At 37.7% G+C, this 21,954-nt stretch overlaps 4 protein-coding genes across 6 annotated transcripts; all 4 read right to left on the reverse strand.

Annotated features, from left to right (window-relative positions):
- Positions 1-505: 505 nt before the first annotated feature.
- On the reverse strand, positions 506-9,174 carry si:dkey-12h9.6 (macoilin). 2 transcript variants are annotated; one of them, XM_056764233.1, is made up of 11 exons: positions 8,993-9,174; positions 7,563-7,704; positions 7,254-7,380; positions 7,001-7,157; positions 6,741-6,910; positions 4,927-5,353; positions 4,278-4,436; positions 3,417-3,587; positions 2,575-2,701; positions 1,590-1,764; positions 506-1,477 (listed from the first exon to the last, which is right to left on the reverse strand). In XM_056764233.1, the coding sequence occupies exons 1-11, from the start codon at positions 9,067-9,069 to the stop codon at positions 1,290-1,292; spliced, it is 1,920 nt and encodes a 639-aa protein (XP_056620211.1). In that variant the 5' UTR covers positions 9,070-9,174; the 3' UTR covers positions 506-1,289. The 2 variants fall into 2 exon arrangements, with proteins under 2 accessions (XP_056620211.1, XP_056620212.1); XM_056764234.1 differs by having other exon boundaries at positions 507-1,477; positions 7,001-7,124.
- Positions 9,175-9,603: 429 nt separating this feature from the next.
- On the reverse strand, positions 9,604-11,344 carry gtf2h5 (general transcription factor IIH, polypeptide 5). 2 transcript variants are annotated; one of them, XM_056764939.1, is made up of 3 exons: positions 11,220-11,344; positions 10,160-10,242; positions 9,604-10,082 (listed from the first exon to the last, which is right to left on the reverse strand). In XM_056764939.1, the coding sequence occupies exons 2-3, from the start codon at positions 10,192-10,194 to the stop codon at positions 9,902-9,904; spliced, it is 216 nt and encodes a 71-aa protein (XP_056620917.1). In that variant the 5' UTR covers positions 10,195-10,242; positions 11,220-11,344; the 3' UTR covers positions 9,604-9,901. The 2 variants fall into 2 exon arrangements, with proteins under 2 accessions (XP_056620917.1, XP_056620916.1); XM_056764938.1 differs by lacking the exon at positions 11,220-11,344 and adding an exon at positions 10,423-10,546.
- Positions 11,228-17,055, reverse strand: serac1 (serine active site containing 1). The gene is made up of 17 exons (XM_056764936.1): positions 16,885-17,055; positions 16,403-16,519; positions 16,292-16,328; positions 15,855-15,997; positions 15,545-15,634; positions 14,939-15,070; positions 14,631-14,752; positions 14,411-14,539; positions 14,211-14,324; positions 13,643-13,805; positions 13,376-13,526; positions 13,137-13,284; positions 12,890-12,990; positions 11,985-12,082; positions 11,686-11,868; positions 11,453-11,596; positions 11,228-11,364 (listed from the first exon to the last, which is right to left on the reverse strand). Exons 1-17 carry the CDS (start codon positions 16,925-16,927, stop codon positions 11,228-11,230), a joined length of 2,052 nt encoding a protein of 683 aa, XP_056620914.1. The 5' UTR covers positions 16,928-17,055.
- A 606-nt stretch (positions 17,056-17,661) lies between these two features.
- myct1a (myc target 1a) lies at positions 17,662-20,095 on the reverse strand. The gene is made up of 2 exons (XM_056764937.1): positions 19,770-20,095; positions 17,662-18,713 (listed from the first exon to the last, which is right to left on the reverse strand). The coding sequence occupies exons 1-2, from the start codon at positions 19,822-19,824 to the stop codon at positions 18,133-18,135; spliced, it is 636 nt and encodes a 211-aa protein (XP_056620915.1). The 5' UTR covers positions 19,825-20,095; the 3' UTR covers positions 17,662-18,132.
- Positions 20,096-21,954: the final 1,859 nt, after the last annotated feature.

Here is a 21,954-nt window from a genome sequence, read left to right on the forward strand (position 1 = left end):
GAAAGGGAAAATGTGTTTTTTGTTTTAATAATTCGTGAGATGGGTTTCTTTTTTCTTGCAAACTGTCCAAGATGTTGACTGCTTCAGACAAGAAGACCATGCTTGGCACACTCGAAAGCCCACCACCTCAAAAGAAATGTAATGGAGACCAGCGAAGATAAATGCTATCATTTTAAAATGGAAAAGCATGATTCATTCTGTGTGGCTGTGAAGGAAACAACAGGGTTTTATGGATCTTGCTCTGTGAAATACTGAGGTCAGAACCGTGAGTTTATAATTTGAGTTTTGTATCATGCAAAATATTGGAAAACTGCTTTTACATCTGTTATCCGTATCTTTTCAGAGTTGCACCCTTTCTTGATATAAAGATGAGGTATAGACAACAACTATTCTGTGTGTGTGCGCGTCATATTTATAGAATTTGAAAATGCTGGGATGTTTTAAGAAAAATAAGGTTCTCATTGAAAATGACTTTATTACGACTTCCAGAATCATTGGAAGAAAACAGCCCTTGCACAAATGCACAATTAGACATCAAAACTTTTTTTTGTCCAAAACAATCATTTTACATAAATTGGCATGCAGACCCACAAGTAGAATTATAAAATTAAACCGTTATTTCATTTTGGTTTAGAAAAAAAATGGTCAAGGCAGAAAAATAAACTTCTCATAAAAAACATCCCGGTGACACATAAAAAAGGCAACGGTTCAGAAACATGAAAACCTACAAACGTTTTTGGGTGTTGGTTACTTCCTTTATAACGCGTGTAATGTAAAAAGAATACAAAACGGTACAAAGCACTCAAATATTCACATACTGACTTACATTTGATATTGGCTTGTTATAGAAATTGAATTCACATAAATGGTGAGGCACAGAAAGGCTGTGTTGCGTTTGCCTCTTTGTCGTACACTCAACACAAAGTATCCTGTTCTCCTCATGAACTCACATCACGTACGTTGATGGTCAAGTGTTTTTCATACTGATATCTTACTGTTTACGAAGCTTCGTTCAACGGTTCGTTCAGTATTTGATGGTCTTCCGCTGGAACTCTATGTATTTACAGTCAAATTTCATTTTCATCTTAATTCATTGGATCAGAGCAAGGTCACCCGTAACTGGCCTGGGTGTCTTTGCTTAAATCAGTACACATGTAGATTCGCCAGGGGCTGTTGACATTGTCGAAAGGCAAAGTTTCCAGGCAAATCTTAAGATGCCCCAAAGTTCGGAATGTCAAAGAAGAGTCCAAAAATGTTTAAAAAGCCGTCCCGATTTGTCCTCGCTGGTCTTATTTCTTTAGACATTGGTACATGAGCGCTCTAGGATTCAGCATGTAGCGCTCGGAGTTGAAGAACTTGAGGTACTGGGGCATAGATGACCGCGGGGTCATATAGGACAAACCCGGAGCCACGGCCACCGCTTCTGCAAGCTTCTGCTTCATTTCTCGAACTTCATGGTCTTGTTTTACAATTTTAACTATGACAAATGGAGAATAAATATTGAGTCTCAGAGAAATAGTTGGTGAGATATAAAGAATTAAGACATTTTTAAGGATGCATAAGAAATCATTGTAAATGAGAAGAAGAACCTTGAGCTATCTCCAGCTGTCTACGGGCATCTCCCAAGGCAGAGAAGAGGTCTAGTTTGAGACGGGTTTCTGCGCTCAGGTTGTACTCTAGATGCTGTGCCTTGTCCTGCAAGGAGGAGAGAGCTGAGAGCATGGCATCTGCCTCCTGTTCTGTACATCTGCTCCTTTGGAGGCTCTAGAGAGGAAGATTGCACGTATGAGATAGTTATAGAATGGAACACCATTGGACAATACAGTACAGTGGTATATTGACATCTCATTTGTCTAATTCATTTTTTGTTCAGGTGTATGAAATTTAGCGACATCAAGTGGTGAGGTTGTCAGTTGCAACCAACGGCTCACTCCATCCCTCCATTTCAAAGCACTTCGGTAAGATCACTAAGATGTCATCACGTTTTTGCTTCTTTGCTTAATCACATATGTACGAAACATGCTCTGTAAAGCAGGTTGTCTGTTTAGGGCTACTGTAGAAACAATATAGCGGATTCCATTTAAAGGGACCTACAGTGTAGATGGATAGAAATGGCTCATTCTAAGGTAATGAAAACATAACACTTCATTATGTAAGGTCTTTATAAACCACTGAAGACATAGTTGTGTATATTATATTGCATTTCTGTCAATAGATCCTTCATAAAATTACACAGTAGAGACATCTTTAAATACCTACTTTTAGGCTGATTTCCTCAAAAAGTATTTGCTTTATTTTCAATGAAATCCAAGTTCAGTTCAGCCTGACTAATGGTAAAGTCATCACGGCACAAAAAATTCTCAGATTGCACAATTTCTGAAAGATCTGACTTTTGTCTGGGCACGTTTTATATACTAGACACGCCAGTGAAAAGCAGGATTTTGCACGGAAACTTTCATTCACAACACTGCAAACACAGCTATCTGAGAACAAATGATTTAGCATTAAAATATCAAACACAAACAGCCCATCACAACTAAAAAAAACAAAACACATCTATAAGCCGTTACTCACCTCCACTTCATTATCTAAAGCTATCATTCGATTCTCTTTCTCCTGGTATTGCAGCTTCAGTTGTTTGTACTCTGAATCTAGATCTTTTGCTTTTTTCCTCAGCATTTGAGTTTCACTGTGCTCTTGCCTATAATGGATAAAATACACAATTTTAGTTTACCTTGATCACATTTCTGATGAAAGCAGCCCATTTTGACCTAAACAAAAGTTGAACTGATTTTTTAAAAAGTTGTGTTTCGCTTTAATTTTAACTGTTTCTTTATGACGTGTATTATGCTGAAAAAGAAAATTACACACAATTGTTTTACAATCGATGGTACTCACAAAAACAACAGTCAAAACCACTCAAAACAACAGTTTAACATGCAGTTACTAAAAAGGAGGCATCCAAAACTTTTTATCTTTAATGACAAATGTCCCCACAAACCAAGTTCCAGATGTTGTCACCCATCATCATCATCCCACCTTCCCAGTGCTACAGAAATTTCTAGAATTTTCTGATTGGAAAATAAATTTTAAAATATGTGAAAATATATTGTAATTAATGATATGTGTAAGCTTAAAATTAACTTGAGCTTAACATAAACTTTGACATTGAAGCTACATGAAAATAAATATGACCACATTAATAAGCACCACAGAATTGTACAAGAACTATCGGTCGGGCGAAACAAAACTTTGTTATACTGTGTAACTATTGACCAAAACATTGAATCGTTGGATTTCGTTCTGGGAAAACAAATCACTATTTCCTCTTTAAAAATGTATTACTTTTTTGTATTGCGATGCATGACAAATATATGCATACTGCATGAATTTCGTTGCTTTAACACAAGAATTACCTGTGTGACGCATTTCGAAGCGAAATAGATGCTTCATCAAATTTTTGGGCTCTGACTTCTGCAAGTTGTTTTTCTACTGAAAGCCGAGCCTCTGTTTCCATTCTGATTTTCTTCTCCAGCAGGGGACCGTTTTGCTTGTCCTTATGTCGGGATTTTGTCAAACACTGAATCCTGCATGGCAGCACAACAGAGAATTTAAATGAACACCATCAGCTTTCACGTTCAAGTCAAACTTTTACAGTATAATTTTCATAAATGTCCTTGTAGCACATCAATTATTTGCAACTGTATGTTCTTTTTTTCTGATTTAAATTACCATAATAGTTTCCAGATACTTCAGTGCAAGAATTTGAAATATTGATGTTCTTAAATAATAGATGGTCTGTGAGCTTTTAGAAAATAGTCACCAGTGACTGCCACAATAAAATTGGTTTATAAATTTCTTTGTTCTGTTGAACACAAAGAAGATATTTTGAAGAAAGTAGGACAGCAAACAGTTCTGGTGCACTTTTCACTACCATTGTCATTTTCCTACCATGGTAGTCAATGGTGGCCAAGAACGGTTTGGTTACAAGCATTCTCCCAAATATCTTTCAGTGAAATTTAAACAGATTTGGAACAACTCGAAGGCGACTAAATAATGACAGATTTTTAGTATGAAATGTCCCTTTAATATCTCTTTCCTACAAACTTCATAAAACAAAGAAACATTATTAATAAAATAAACTTCGGGAACACACAGTACACCCACATGTTTATTATGAACACCAAGTCAAACTTTAAGTGCAGTACAGAAAACTCAAGTCAGAGTTCAGATGCCAAGAGCAACAGAAAGAGAGAAGAAGAGATCAGAGAACTCACTTGTTCTGCAGAAGTTCATTTGCATGTCTGAGCAGTGAGACTTCTGGCCGCAGACTGTGTTCACTGTTGGTGAGATTACAAATGTGACTGCGCAGTTCTTGCTCGCTCTGTCTGCTCCCTTGCAGCTCGCCCTTTATTCTCCTCATCTCTTGTTCCAGCCTGTAGAACAGATGGAGATCAATACACAGCAAATATAGGACAAACTGAAGCACGCGCACTGTAAAAGATTTCTGTAGAAATGTACAGTACTGCTGGCAGCTGTTAGCTAGTTCCTACATTTATGTAATTTACTGGCAACAGTTTGTTTAAAGATAAATGAAAGTTAAACATTAACAAGTCTTTATCGTTACAGAAAAAACTATAAAATAACAGCCTCCATGCTAAGCATTCTGGGAACCAAAATTAGGAGAAAAAAAACAGAAAAAGGTTGATGAGGATTTCTGGTTCCCAGAATGCTTTGCATGAGGCCATTATTTTATTGTTTTTTTCTATAAAGATTTATTATTAATTTATCTATAAACAAACTGTTGGCAATAAACTAGATAGATATACATCTACAGTAAGTTAGTGGCAACTAGCTGCATTTTCTTTACAGTTGCAAACATATCATATATTTTTTGTTGTTGAATCATATAAATTGGACACATACTTCAGTATCTGGTCAGCATGCGGGTTGGGAGGACTTGAGATGTTGGCTGAGCACCGTTCGGCAGGGTCCCCTGTAGAGTTGACGGCTTTGGGGACTTTCTGCCTTTTCTCCCCTTTGCTATTAGGGATGTTTACTGAACCTCGCTGCACTTTGGGCAGGGAGCTCTTTGGAGGTCTATGAGCTTTAGTGCTCTGATCCTCCTGAGGTAGGTTTTCAGAGATTTCTAACATGGATGTAGAGTCCAAATGAAGTTCACCTCCCCGGTGCTTGGGCCCTGGGGTTTGTGGATTTGTGTCTTTTTCAGGTCGTCCAGGAAGTCTGTGGATTTGCAGACAGTCTTCCATATTTTGCTTTTCCTCTAATGTGATGTCATCATTTGGACACTGGTATTGCATTGGCCTGGATTTGGTCACCTTGAATTTGGGATCTGTGAACACAAGGTAATAGTTTCGAATGAATACAAACGTGATCATATTATGTGCTGACATAACTGTATAAGTGATACAGTATAAGAAATACTTATTTTGAGTAATACATTATCAAGATATGAGGTTTTAGATACCTACGGTAACACTTTCCTTGAAGCATGTATGTATAATGCATTGTAAAAGTAGTTTTAAAGCATTGTAATGCACCTTTTATTGTAATGTCTTATAAATAATTGTTATTACAGTTAATACATTATAACAAAAAGCAATTCATTGATACACTACACATTTAAAATTGGTTATAATTCTTTACAACTACATATAATCCATTACAACAAACAGTATGAAGAATTATAATGCATTTTACCCTTAATAACTCTTTATAATGCATTATACATACATGCTTCAAGGAAAGTGTTACCAACAATTCTTTCATCGTTTATTCACCTTCGAGTTGTTCCAAATCTGTATGAATGTATTTGTTCAGATGAACTCAGAGAAAGATATTTGGAAGAATGCTTAAACCAAACAGATCTTGCCCCCCATATAATGTTAAATAATATAATCTAAATAAACTGTATTCTGTTGAACACAAAGTAAGACATTTTGAAGGAACTGACAGCAGACAGTTCTGGGGAACTTCTGACTACACATGCATTTCATCCCACTGTATAAAATAATCCAGTAAAGTAGGCTACTTGCAGAAAATTACTATTTTATTTTCCTTTACTTTACAGACATTTCCGTTTAGCTAAAATGTAATTTTTAATGCAGTGCAAAATATAAGATACAGGTAGAACAACTGTAAAAACTACTATGTACTATGAGAGTCAATGGGGGGCAAAATCTGTCTGGTTATATGCATTCTTCCAAATATCTTTCTCTGTGTTCATCAGAACAAAGAAATTTATACAGATTTGGAACATCTCAAAGATGAGTAAATGATGAAAGAATTTTCATTTTTGGGTGAAGAATCACTTTAAAGGTATAATTTAGAAAGTTGCTATTAAGACAAGGTTTTGGAAATACAACACGTATTGGAAAAAGTATAGTTAAAAGTGCCCCAGATCTGTTAGCTGTCCCTCACTCTTCAAAATGTCTTCTTTTGTGTTCAACAGAAAAAAAAAGAAAAAAACGTAATTTTTCTACTCTGGGAGTCAATGGGGGGGCAAAGTCTGTCTGGGTATAAGCATTCTTCCAAATATCTTTCTATGTGTTCATCAGAACAAAGACATTTATACAGATTTGGAACAACTTGAAGGTGAGTAAATGATGACAGAGTCTCCCTTTAAGGGTATAATTTAGAAAGTGGCCATTAAGACATGGTTTTGGAAATACTACACGTATTGGAACATTGAAAAATGTATAGAAGGAAGTTAAATGTACCTTCCATCCACAATTTTGGGTACAGGTGCATATAAGGAGGTAGGGATTGTTGTAAGAGTTCCACGTGGAGGTCGCTCTCACTAGGAATGGATTTTTGAGTGCGCAGCTTAAACATACTGGTGAAGTAGCATGTTGCATCAAATCCCATATACACTAGTGGATAACCAATGCTGGGAGAAATAATGAGTTTCATTAAGTGATTGCTGCATGCATGACATATAAAGGTCCAGCTCTGAAATAAATTGACAATCAGAACTTACCAGTGTGCAGCAAATAGATGGGACAGATTTGCATGGGGGCTTTTAAGGTCCCGCAGCCGCATAGAGGCTTCCATATACACTAAGAGTATCCATAATGTCACAGTTGACATACAGATTCCCTTTTCTGCAAATCGATAAATTAATAAATGAACAGGAACTACGAAACAGGAACATCAAAATACATGGAGGGGCAGAGGTTATTATCTTTATCTTTATTGCAATATGAAGTTAATCTGAAGGGTTCGGGTGTTACCTGTATGCCACATATAGTTGAGTAAGACATATGTACTGGCTGCAAAGAACAGCCAGTGTAGCGGCACAAAAATTAAACAGAATAAGTCCAGAGTAAACGCTGCACACACAAAAACCACACAGATGGCCTGGAAAAGAAAAGGAGTGATCAGCATCTTTACGTTCTATGAAGTATTATTTTTATTGGTCTATGTTTGTATTTTAGATCTATGTTTATACACACATACATATTATATGAGTAACATTTATCCAGGACAAAGACAATAAAAAGTAAAGGATGTTTAAATAAAATTCACAGAAAACTACCTACCAGCCCATGACAGTGAAATGTGGTGTAGACGGTTCCTAGAAAGAGCCAACAGGGCCACAGGTATTCCAGTCTGAACTCCAGAATAAAGTCAGCAAACAGCACCAGCATCCAGACGATCATCAACTTCAGAACAGAGTAAGCGCTGAATAAATGAAAATTTAAAGTTATTTACATTCAACTACATATAACAAGTTATTAAATGATATATTATTTCCATTAAATATGTAAATTATTTATGCATAAGCTAATATATCATTATGTTACAGTATTTTATGAACCGTTTTCATTATAAAATAATTATTTGGAATTATATTTTTAAAATGCCAACATTTATCATCTCTTCAAGACTACGGAGATCTAATCAAGCTTAAAAAAACGAGTCAATGTACAAATGCAAAAAACCGAGTTCTCTGCCCTTACGCATTGTGTACAAACTTAATGATGACTGACAGACAACATTAAACAACAATTAGGAATTTCTATGAGGATTAAACGAAAGTACAAGTAAAAAGTCACAAATAGTATTTCAAGAGTTCACAAATAATATGTTGATCGTACAATCTATTGTGCTCCATTCCTTTGTTCACGCTTTCAGCCCTTCACATCCCTTTGTGTTTGGTAACCATGACAACATTTCATCTTCTGCATCAGCACCTAAATCTACAGTGTTGCCATGGCTATTTAAAGAACAAGAATCCGATGTGCAAGAAATCTGTTCACATTAATTTCTATATAACGCCTACTAAATAAAAGACACTCATCCTTAAGAACAATCATTTTAAACTAGATTGTGACGTGATGGAGAACAATAGGAAAACAGCGACGCTGAAAATACAGCAACTTAAAAACAAGCTATGCATTTTATTCAATAATGGGATTATTATACCCGTAATGCTCATACAACTCGTAAACATCACAATCCTAAATCTATCGTAGAAAACACAACACATTCGCGTGTTTTCCGTCAGTTTTTCCGTATAGTCTCAGGCCCTGTCCAATTGTCTGTGTTTTCAGACAATCTGCTTTCTTAGAAATTCTCCTGTCATTCAGACATAACGCAAAGACAACTTGTTAGAAAAAGCTAACATCAACAAAAGCCACATTTATAAACACCATCGCATAAACGATCAGATAATGCAACGGTGATCGTAAGAATAATACGGGGATATCATTTTGTTATTTCATATTTTCAGTAACGTGGCCATCTCGTAAAATTCTGTTTTCTTTGGCAAAATATTAGCCATCAGGCCTTATGGATTCATTAAATCGGAATCAGCATTAGGCTACGACTTAAAACGCGATAGGTTATAATAACACTTGTGTTTACATCAATCCGCGCATCGCGCCGTGAATTGACGAGCGCGAGCCATTCAGGAGCCAAACGCATAAGGGCAATAACAACACAACAAAGCAGTGCCGTGTTGCGTTACCTTTCGGAAATCTTCTCTGTCAGTTTGATCTTTTTCATTTTCCGCAGTCTGCCTATATCCATGTAGCGTTTCTTCATGTTATGGCTTCTGGTCCTCTTGGCAGTTTAATCCATTAAATGGGTAATTGTAAGAGTGGAGGTCTCATTTACAGTAACCTGAGCAGAAGCGCTTTGTGCGTGAAGGTGGATGTGCGCACGCTCGACGAGAACTTCACTGAGAACGCAGCGACGCGCATGTATGTGTTGTCTGGAGGCTGTACAAAACGCGTTGTTGTTGACCACACGTAATGTGGTTTAGATGCGTTTACCGCGTTACCGTATTACAACATTTACATTTATATTATAAATAGACATATACATAGGTAAACAATCACCGAGGCTCTGTGGGAAATAAAGGAAAGTATAAGACACAATCTCGAGCATTTCATTTTTGGATTGGCTCACAATAGAGTGGATATGATTTTTTCATTGTCAAAAACACAACATAAAGGCGCTTGATGGCTCGAAAGATTAAGACAGAATAGACACAAAAGGACAATGTGTCCAAGCATTCATTTAAACCTTATAATCTTACTAAACTAAATAATTGAAGGTGAAAAAATAGCACAAGAGCACATTTGTTCAAATTTTTATTTGACACATACAAACGTTCCTGCGTTTGTTTATCATCCATTAACAAACATCTTTTAATATTGCACCCTATACAACCTATCTGAACTTGATTCGTCATTCCTTTTAATACGTAATGCCATTCTCCATTTATATTCGTAATCTTATAAATGAATTATATGACTGATGCCACAGAGATTGTCCTGCATGTGCATCTTTGTTTTGGTGTCCATACAGGACGGATCTCCACATCCACGCGATCTCACAGATTGTAATGGCTCCTGTCAGATTCCTCAGACGTTTATTTCTGGGTGATGGGGAATGAATTCTGGTCCATCAGTTCTCCTACGCGTTCCTGAAGAATATGCACGACTTCAGCCAGGATGAAAACGTGCGTGTCGTCCAAATCCTGGATGATGAACTTCTTACCCAAGGCCGATGTCTCGTCCAGATACAAAAGAAACTGTTTCATAGCTGGATCACTGTTTAATATTTGAGAAGAAAATCATTTTAACTGAAGCATCTCTTATTTTAAATGGCTATGCTAGGTTTAGCTTACCATTCGACGAGAACTCCTTTCAATACGTTGACCATTGTGGACGGGCTGTGTTAACACTTCCTTCACAAATATATCTTTCGTATCTATTAAAGGACAAAGAGTAAGATGTTTTAAGAACATAAATAATGACATGCGCTATATGTTTGCATGCACGCACCATCAATGTTTAAAATAAGTCAAATGCTACACTAAACCGCTAAAGTTACATTCAAATTCTAGTATTTTAAAAACAACAATTTTACAGCCCAGGTCAAGACACTCACGTTGATTGTTTTGTGTGTCTCAAAAGGAACTTTATTTTCAAATCCACAGTGAACACGTCTAGTAACAATCGTCTTCCTCAACTAATCTACGCGCTTTACAGCTATAGCGCCACCTGCTGCATTGGAGCGTTTGAAAGATGACGTAGCGTATAAAAGTCCTAAATAAAATAAACGGCAGATGAAAATAGAAATTAAAAGTTAGAATGAACTTTATTTAAACCAGCGATGTAATGATTATTTGGCACAATTGTGTGAGAGAAACACCGACCATCCTGTGCTTTGAGGTAACGTTAGGGGTACAAAGAAGGTTGATGAGTTAAGAAAATATTGTTTCAACATTCAATTTGTTACTAAAAATATAAAGAACAAATAATTTAAATAAAACAAAATTCTTATGTCTCTTAAACTGTACATTGATGTACAAGATAACGTAACTTGATACTCATGCATTTCACCTTACGATATATAGTTAAAAAGAAATGCTAAATGTTTCCTTTAGAATAACAGTACATTGTCCTCCATTAGATTCCAAGGTAAGCACAACACGCTAGGCCTAATACATTAAAAGGCTAAATAAAAGTTTTGAAACATAAATATTTGCAAGACTGAACCGGAAAAGATTGTGGAGTTTTCATTTTACGGCAGAATGTTAAAACATCACGACAAAAAAAACCTGAATTACTTCTCCAGTTCTTATAAGTAACACTATCTTTAAAATGTAATTGTTAAATCCTCAAGAGGCAGACTAAAACATGGCAAGAGATCAGTTAAGCACTGTAGGCACTAACCTAACTTACACTTGACTTTACTTCATTCTCGGTCCTCCAAGAGCATCCTGAATAAACTGTAAACTACGTTTGTAGATAAAGGAATTCTTATTTTCTGGTTTGCAGATGTTTAGGTGCTCTACATTCACCTGGATAAGGTCCCCAATTCCAAGCTCTGAAGGGAGAAACAATATGAAAACCTCACAAATGAAGCATAACATTACAGTTATATAACGACAGCTTCAGTTATTATTTTGACCTACCTGCCGATTGAGATGGAACAACCAATATTTTGAGCATTGGCCCAATGGAGGTAGGCAATGATTCCGTAAAGCTAAGAACTTTAAACTCTCGTTCTTTTGCAATGTTGAGAAAATTTTCGTTCAGGTCACGCAACGCCGGAGAGTCTGAGCAGAAATAAAGTGTGTGAGACAAAGACTTATTCAATCATACCATCAAGAATAAACGAGAAATTCTGAGAACGAAAGTCTTGCACCTTTACATAGTTCTCTGACTTCTATAGAGGGAAACAGAAGGTATCGAACGTTGACAGAGTACTCTGCCATGAACGTGCCGTGGTGAGGAACGCTGTAGAACAGAATTCCTTTAGTGTTCTTGATCAGAGCACTGAGGTCAGGATCCTTTGAGGCATCTAAAAGCATCTTTTTCACAAGTAAACCTATGAAACAAAAACGATAAGTAAACCAAATTAACTCTACAGATTTATAAACCATAGAAATGATGCACGATTAAGACCATATAAAAGTTTTACTTATGTGTGCTTTAAAAACGAACCTCCCATACTGTGGGCTACCCAAACCACAGGCCTGTCTCCTACACCCGCATCCTTCAATTTCCTTAGCAGCTCCTGACTCCTGTAGGCCAATGATTTTCTGAACAATAATCATAGTACAATAAGTTAACCTGATAACTCACTTACATACTTCACACCACCACTATTTCACGAGTTCGACTTAGCAAATAATTAAATAGGCGGCGATTAAGTAAGTAGAGTATATAGTATGTGTATTTGCCGTGCTGTCCAGGGAGAGGGCTCTGAGATTGGTATTCTTCCCGGGTAGAAAAGAGATTTAATCCAGACCAGACTCCTCCCACTTTATATACTTAGCATTTGGAGAGTAAAGTTACAACCCGTGGTCGCCAACATTTGCTCTTCCCAATGTAATCATAATTTATTGTACGCCTGTAAGTAATGATCCCAGTTAAATATGTTTCCCCAAACCCAAACTCTTAACCTAAATGTAATAAAATGTGTTATTAAAAGTACCCTGACCCAAACCTTTGCCCTAAATGTAATAAAATGTGTTATTAAAAACACATTAATAGTAAAGTTTGTCTTCAGCCAGTTTGTTTTTCTGTCAATTTAATAACTTTATTACGACTTAATGTGGGAGGGGATTTTGAGGAGTCTAGTTCCAGTGTCGACCAATCACAATGCAATGGGAGGAGACCTTGCCCCCTGGATCTCGCGTTCTGCAGTGAGGAGCTACTGGGTTTAATGGTGTGGAGTCAGGGTGGAGGAGGGATACTCCAAAATGTGGAGTGAAAGGAGGTAAGGCGATTTAACTATTTATAGAGCTCACTCTTGTTTTGGTAGGGTGATGTAATAGCTAATGACAGGCAGCTATGTAATTATTTGCACGGGCTCCTCCCAACTTTGTTAATTAAATATAATTTACCTTTGGTTTTCGGCAGGACACTTTGCCTTCCAGTCACTTAAATGCGTGTCATACTCCACTGATAGGATTCTGAGGTTTGGACAGTCTGCGGCCAACCATGACTGTGAAAAATACAAAATGAGATCGAGACTGACTTTCCAAATGCCTCTTCAGCCCTGTAATGCTGTTACACCGCAGAAAACATTTGTTAAATCTGTGATTTTACCCCTATGCTTCATTCATAGCGTTTTTTACAAAAATATTTAACCTTGGGCCAGCATTCAGTGTAGTCGTCTCGGATCCCTTCTGAGGTCTTGTCATCATCGCCCGTAATATCACAGTCTTTTTGACGCCACGTCTTAAACGCTGCTCCCAGCAGGCCATGCACAAAAAGGATGTCAGCTTTGATTGATTGGCTGATTATAAAGGAAATGAAATGAGATTAAATATATGATTTACGGAGCATTAATATTGAATAAGTTCATGCTTAATTTAAAGTATGCTTACTTTGTACGGATCTGCGGATGCAAGATATAAACGCCATCTTGGTACTTCTCTCTTACTGCATCTCGGTCCAGGTTGGCCAATGCACGGGCAGCGTGAGATGCCTGCATGATGTGTGGTGATTGGATCATCTCAGCTAGGGTGGACATCCAACCTAGAGAAAATACAGAATTTGAATTATTACAATTATAGTCATTACATATAAATGTCATAACAGTTCATATGCTTTTAGTGAATAAGGATATAAACAACCTTATGCGCAAAGCTAACCTGACTGTACTATAGCAGTATGCAAGCTTTCGTTCAAGGCAAGATTTCCAATAATTCGCACAATGTTACGCTGAATCTTGGGAGAGTCTCGGCGTAGCTGGTAGACTCTCTGTAAAAGCTGCAATCCTCCATTGGCAACAATGTGGTCACAATGACTGGGGACCTGTGAGGAATAATGTGATAGTTCAGGTCAAAATAAACCTTCTTTCAATATTTATTCATCATCAGGCCATTCAAAACCTGTATATGACTCTTTCTTCAGTGGGACACGAAGGAAGATATCTTAAGAAATGTGGTTTTGTGTCAATGCAATGGAAGTCAATGGGGATCAATGTTGTCTGAATAAAAACTGGCTTTCAAATATATCTTCTTTTGTGTTCTGCAGAAGAAATTCATACAGATTTGAAATGAGGGAACTTTGAAATGACACGAGAGAGCTTTACTCATTCACAGAAACTCCTTTGATCACTGTTTATTTCCTTGCCCTACAAAAAGTGTCAGTGTGCAAAAATGCACTACACCCACTGCAATGCTGTGCAGCGGATTATAAACAGAGGGGAATCTTCACCTTTGAGTGCTGCACCAGAGCCTGCAGGCAGAAAGTCTCCACCTTCTCTGAGGGGGTGGATGTCAAGCTTTGAGCGTAGGGCAACCCATTTCCTCCAAAACACCACAGCCCCCCCTAAATCCACAGAGCAAAACACAGCTTTTAGAGTGGATTTTTCATCTAAAGTCAATTTTGAATATGTATTTAATTGTGTGTCTCACCCTTTGGGAGGCCAGTGACTGGCTGCTCTCTCTAAGTGCCAGCGAGGTAAAGTACTGCACGCACTGATCCACCTCCGACTGGGGTAAAGAAGCAAGCAACTGTCTGAGGCTGTCTTCTATTGATATATCCTATACACACATAACACATGAACACTAATGCAAGCAGGGAAAACCAAGACATTTTAAGTCAGCTCAACCAATGTTTGGAATATCTACCCACATCCTCTTTGTGTGGTAGAGCAGGAGGAGGAAGAAAGAATCGCAGGTCCACATTAGGGATGCGGGCGAGACCCACAGCTGTGCGTTGATCGACCACCTGTGCTGCTGTCTGGTACTGATAATCTGTGGTGGACAGGCCAAAAGACCAATTACCATACAAAGGTTACACGCAGCTGCCTTGGACTGACACCTAGCGGCATGCAACAGTCAATGCACGCCATTGCATTTACTGTGAGAAGTGCTGAGATAAAGCCAGTACTATTGGGCAGTCACTACAGTTGTAGTGCGAATACATCTTTAGTCTCTCACCCTGCCAGTGGTGATTCTGGGCCAGGTCCTGCACCGCCTGTTGTCTCATGGCCCGGTCGGCAGAGCAAGTTCTTTTCAACAGGATCCAAAGGGCATATTCATGAGGGTCTGCGTCCATATGACTTAGATGCTCTGATGGAGCAGTGAGCACACAGTCACGAACCCCATCGACACATATCAGTGAGACATCACTTCAGATCTCTCTACATTTTAACAGTCTACTGTGGAACACTTGGCTAAACTGTCTCAGGTTTAATCTATTTGTTATACACTTCTCTATACCCTCAAATCCAATGCCTTCAAGTGAGCTGTGATAAAGAACAGAGCCAAACGTTAAACACAGTCTATTATAGGACTATAAAAGAGAACAACACTGAATGTCAGTTCCTCTCTTCGCAGATACATGTGACAGTCATCTTTATAACTCAACAGAAAGATATCTGCAGATGTTTCCTGAAAAAGTGAAATGAACCCTTCTGTCCTATGTGGGTTTTCTGTAAGCATATCTTTCGGTATACCTGTATGATCCTAGATAACATTTCAATTTTAATCCGCTACGATATGATAACTGACATGAACTGTCAATGGGAACAAATGAATACTCACCGTCCAGGGGGCGGAGCATAACTCTGGAGGAAATTTCGAGAAACTTTCTAACTGCTTTATGAAGCTCTTTTCTGGTTTTGTTAGTGAGCCCTGAAAAAGTTTAAAGGTCTGTTAAAGTGCTAACATTACTTATGTGGAGTATATGAGTTATGAGTTAATGTTTTACAACTACAGTAGTGTTCCTGTTGTTCAACTGATAGATCATTTCTTAAGGCTAAGCCAATGTCTTTTTACTAAAGGTTGCTTTTAGAGCACCTGCCAAAATGCATAATGTAAATGACTTTATAGTAAAAAAGTCAACATGATGTACCAGAAGCAAGACTCTCCTGTTCTCTATTGGTGGCATGAGTTAGGTAGATGTAGGACTTGTGTTTCTCCTGTAAAATGGCACTTGTGTCGATAGTGACGGCCTGTTTCAGCGTAAACACTTCATACGTGATGAAAACACATCCCCTGTCGAAACAAATAAGATAAGAGTCAGAAAGTATGTTGGGGTTTCTGTTGAAGAGAAACCCAATGGTTTTATTAAAACTGTCACAGCTCACACTTCACAAAAACTGTCAAATATATAGAAACATCAAGTGTATAAATGAAATCTGCAAACTCTCAAGGAAATTAAGGATGGTTTTGTTATAGTAGTTTTGCTGGATTTATTATGATATTATAGTAAAACTATGGTTACGAATCACTGTTAATGGTAATTTTGTGATTACAAAATTAGGACCTTTAAAACTGTGATGAACTTACCCCAAAATTACTGCACCCGTGACTTTTGCCATTTTTCCTAAATAAACAAGCATCTGTTAAAATGACTTGTGTATACCAGAAATACAAAATGTGTACTAAAAAGAATCTTACGAAGGTCCTTCCATGGCAGCGGTCTCCTCACAGCGGGTCCGCCGGTGCTCAGCCTGCGGCAGCGGATCAGTCGTAGTGCAGACGCCGACATTTGGGGCTTTACTCGCAGATATCCGACAAGAACACACGTCAGATGACACCAAATAAACGGTGAGACATATGACAGGTGTTTATGCTCACTTCTACAGTAACGTTAAGCTTCTCACGTCGATCAGTCAAAGAAGCGGTAGAGTCAATGCATTCCAGCGGGTTCCCTGTCACCTGATCTCCTGTTTTCGACGCATCGAGCACACTTCTATACAACAGACATCAGGTCTGATCGTCTATTTAATGCTAAATATTCTTAAAAACATCTCACATAAATGAAAAATCATAATTGTTCGAGGTTAAATTAGCAGTGTTAGTTAGCTGGATAGCTAATTCACTGTCTGCGTTTAGAACTGTCACTGAAAGCGTACTTTAAACGCGCACTTTAACGTTACCTCTTAAAACAGGAGCACCTTCAAATAAACCGGGTTTGCGCATACACGCGTTCACTTTTGACAACTATATAAACAGGAAATGTTTCGTATTTGAACGGACTACAATGTGAAGCGTCATTACCGTAAAAACCAGTGTCACGTATCCTTACCGTAATCACTGATGCCAGATCTGGCGGGCAACACTGATCGTACACCTGAGTTCAAAGTCCCCTCTTGAGAGATGTTTAAAAAACATTTATTTTTATTGAACAATGGATAGCCTCTATATCACGTTGGTTATGTGTTTATTGTCCACCCGCCCTATGCATTTGTCTCCGGTCAACACTGGCAACACTGACCGTAATACTGCGCAGTGCGCACTACATTGTTCAGAGTAACGGGCCTATTGTATTTAGGAAATTAAAATCTGTCTGTGTGGCAAATGACTGTATATGTGACTGTGTATGTCATTTGCAGCTGGCACAGCTATGTTTTCATAGAAAGTTGAATCCTTTGCATTCATTTCAACCTGCTGAGAGAATTCCCTCCTCTTGTTAAGGGAAATCCACTCATGTTTGTGAAGGATATCAGGTCACATCCAGGATATGTGTGCTGTAAACCCTCTTTAAAACACTTTAGGAACATATTTGTCATTTGTTTGTACATTTTCACCAACTGTTTTAAAGGATGAATTCACGAAGCTGTCAAAGAACCACAAAATAATAACAAGTGCTCTTTCTGTTGAGATTTAGGCATATGAAAAGTAGCAGTGATTTATTCAATGATGACATGCAGATGTAGCAATGAAAAAAGTTTATTCCTATGAGGATATTTTGGCTGAGGAATGTTTACAAGGGTTTAAAAGACTAGAGTTCCTATAAAACCGAATAAAGACTTAATCCAATGAGTTTGTGGCAAAATTATTTTAAATGACTGTTTACAATAAATGGCTGTTTATCAAAATACAACTTAAGTAAGATTTATTGCAACCCCACCCTGACCTTCTATATCTCTGGCTTTTTCTTTTATATTTCTACTTCTCTCTCTTTCGTTCTCATGCATTTTAAATCATTCAACACTTGTATGCACAACCACAATTGAGCACATACACAACAACCCACATAAATATAACACAACATCTTTGGGAAACTTGCCATGACTGAGTTTAGAAGCCCCCAAAGAAACTGGGAACTGAAATTCCTATTGTCCAATTTAGTCCAAGCCTATGCATATATTTGTCTTCTCCCAACCATATTATTGTGTTCTCTTTCATGTGGTCGTCTCCTGATAGGCTCGTATGATACTGTCATAGGCAGGTGGTGGGGTCTGGCCAGCATGGAAGCCCCTAAGATTGCTGTTGCTCCAGAAGGAATCTGGTCTGTTCCTGGCTCTGGGTGGAGTAATCATAGAACTCACAGTGTTGGTTAAACCGGCCACCCCGGGGCTTGTAGTGAGAGCTGGGGTCTGTGGGTGGCTTCCCTGGGCACCCTCCTCTGCCTCGCGAGCGATCTGACTGCACTGGAGAAGAGGATGGAAGGTGGAGGTCCGGAAACTAGATTTGCGGCCCGGCAAGTCGCCATAGTCTGTTGGTGAGGAAGAGGTCTGTCGATGGAAAGAAAAGGCAGCACTGGCCAGGCTGTTATTGCTGCGTCTGTCGTAGCTGCTGCTGTGTTGACTGAAGCCAGAACGAGATGGCGGTGAGGAAGAACGGGTGGTGGAACGGTGGACGGGGAGGCGTGTGATTGTTGCCGAGGCCCGACGGCGAGACATCCAGGTCAAAGTCATGTAGACCAGCGCACCTAGCAGTAGACCAACAACCATAGAAAGACAGAAGGCCAGTATGACATCTCCTAGAGGAAAAGAGATGTCATTTAATAAAGCATTAAGAAAAGTATAGTTATAAACTTGTTTTTGTTTTTAAATGTCTGGTTATAAAAGTCCATTTGGAAGGAAATGTTTCCTATTTATTTCAGATGGCTAAAGGAGTGGACTAATGATTTTAGGATCTTGAGTGACTGACTGTTGGAAGCAGTTTAAAGGGATAGTTCAACCAAAATTAAAAATCTTTCTTCATTTATTCGGTCTCATAGCATTTAAAACACGTATGAAAGATATTTTAGAAATAACTGCGTTTTTTTTCCATAATGGAAATCAATAGGGCTATTTTGTTTTTAAAGAATTCTATTCTGACACATAGTGGGCGGTAAAATTCCTAATATATAGGGTACACCCAGTGCTTTTTTATGGCACTAAACTGAATTAAATAGTTTGAATTTTAGGAAGTTTCCTGTTGTGACATTCCATTGTCCAGAGAAATACCGATTCCAGTAGCACACACGCCTGTTATCCTGAGTGTCACGTGACATTAACGCTCCTTTGAAATCTGCAATTTAAAAAAAAACTATAGAAAAAGTAATATTTCTAATTCCCTGTGTTTTGGAGTGTCTGTCAGTATGATTTTAAAATCTGTTTCAGGTTATTGAAGAATGAGTTGTCTATTAGTCAGACTAATAATGACAGTGCATAACTTTCCGCCATGTTTTTGTAATATGACAGCAAAAACTCTTTAAAGTCTTAAGTGTACTCCAAAGTGCGTATTAATATACAATTTTGCTCCCTGTGAGAAAATAATCACAGTCCAGAGTAAAGGCTCATCTGGAAAGGACATTTGGAAAGACTAAATGGAAAAAGCTACAGGCTGACTGACTGTTGTTTTTTCACAGATAACTCTTGCCAATATCTTTACTACTCTCTGCCTTTCTGTCGAGAAGCAAATTCTCTTTAAAGTTCTCAGCACATAATGCTGAAAACTAGCCGGCATTTATTTAAGTTCAGAGTTGACAACATAACATTATTCGTAAAAATTGTGAGAGAGACTGCTTTATAAATATTGTAAAATGACTTACTCAATCCAAAAGACTCCAGTATTTCCACAATAGGATGAGTGCTGTTATCTGCCATAGCTCCAAGAGAGGTGTCCAAGAGAGGACACAATCTCTCCTCCAAACCCTTTTGTCTACTCACGTTTTCCTTTTATTCCTGTGTTTTTTTTCTCTATATCTGTGTCTGGGCAACCCCTTAGTTCTCCATGACCCTCCTCTCTGTGCCCGTGTCTGTCTTTCTGTCCCGGACGACTCCGCTCTATGGCAAACAGGATCTTCTGCAGGGCTGGAGTTGCTCTGTTGTTTGTGGCAAAGCAAAGTCTTCTCTTGACATTTCCTGCCTTTCCTGCGTAAAATCAGCAGCAGGCTGTCCTTATCGGCACAGAACAGGGTTCCTGTGGGCTGGAGGGGAAGGGTGGAGAGAGGGGGAGAGTCAAGGTGTATGTGACCATGCTCCCCATGCTCTCATCCATTAGATTTTACTTGTCTCACCTTCCTTTTTTCTTTCTCTTTAAACTCATGAACTTTGAAAGATGTATTGCTCTGTGTCACCTCAGATGGCATTTTGTGAGTCTGTAGTTTATATGAGAGATATGCTTTTTATGCTTTGCAATTTATAGGTTAATGATATAAATCACATATCAGTATAAATTCAACCTACTGTATAATCACAAAAACTAGAATAACATATACTTATAAAATTGTAATTACATTATTTAAATATTATTATATATAAACTGTATATATACATGTGTGTTATTACATATATTTGACTTTTATGGAATTGTAAATTGTGACAGTTTCTGACAATTGTTCAGTTAATTGTTATGGAATACTGTGTGACACCAAATGGATTATATTCTACTATTAGATTGTCACAGGTTAATATGGAATATAGAAAATCACATTTATAAAGATACTCCTTCACCCCAAAATTAAACTTCTGCTATGAATTCGCCCACAAGTTGTTTCTTAATCTCTTTCTTTGGTTGAATACAAAGAAAGATATTTGGAAGAATGTTAGCAACTGACTGTTCTGGGGCATCATGACTACCATAGTAGAAAAAATGTTTATATATTTTTTCCGACTATAGTATGGAATATGGTGCCCATGACCTGTCAGACTCTAACATTCTCGAAATATCTTTCTTTGTGTTCATCAGAACAAAGAAATGTATGCAAATTGGGAACAACTCGAGGGTGAGTAAATGGAGTATTCCTTTAAAGACAAAAAAGTGGCTCATCTGTATTCACCTTATCCACTTTTTTTAATAGAAAATTGGCTCATATAATTTATAAATAAATGCAATGTAGAAAATAAAATGGACAAATAAGAGAAATTGAGCATTGAGCACATTCTTATTTTACAAAACCTTTTTCTCATAAACACCAAGTAAACCATCATAGGATATTTCACAATCAAAAAGTATCAAGAACGTGTTCTCAACCTTATAAAAAAACAATATGAAATGAGGAAAAGGTTTGCATATTTCTGTGTTTCCCAACACAATTTCCAAGATTCTTGAGCTTTTACAATTCCAATTTCTCTTTCCGTATAGACATGCCAGTAGTGCCGGGTTATCCTGACCAGGCTGGCCGTCCAGCCCAAACAATATCCTGATAAGATCCTGCAGAGAAAGCAGTTAAAGTGACACAAACTAGTAAGACATAGTGCTTTCCATTTCAAGTGTTCATGAAGGGTATCTGGAGGTGATTAGTAAGGTTTTCAGGACAGAGTCGCTGTTTTGGGAGGGGAGGGATAAGCCCTGTACTGACATTTCCTCTTATTGTTCCTTGTGAAATCAGCTTTGACCAAACACACGTTTTAAAGAATAGATTGCAATTTATTTTAAGCTACTTACTGTACGTGTGTTCTTGCATTGACATTATATCATATGGGTGATTCATATTTGTGAACACTTGGCCATGCATTTAGCAGATTTCTTTTTTTAGATTGAATAGTGTTTAAATCATAGCTCTACAAATCCCGATTGCCATGAAGTTTTCTTTTGAAACATTCTCTCCTCATGTATTGTAATAATTCTCAATATTCTTTAACCTCTTATTTAGGGCCCCTATTTTTGAGCATTGTATTGATTGCAAAAACACATTCAGAACATGAATGATGAGTGTTTTAGCTTTTAAATGATGCATAGTTTTTGATAATTGATTAAATATGAATGTAAAACAAATGTTATGAAAATGCAGA

This window comes from Triplophysa dalaica, chromosome 13 (assembly GCF_015846415.1).
Source record: "Triplophysa dalaica isolate WHDGS20190420 chromosome 13, ASM1584641v1, whole genome shotgun sequence".
Lineage (NCBI taxonomy): Eukaryota > Metazoa > Chordata > Actinopteri > Cypriniformes > Nemacheilidae > Triplophysa > Triplophysa dalaica.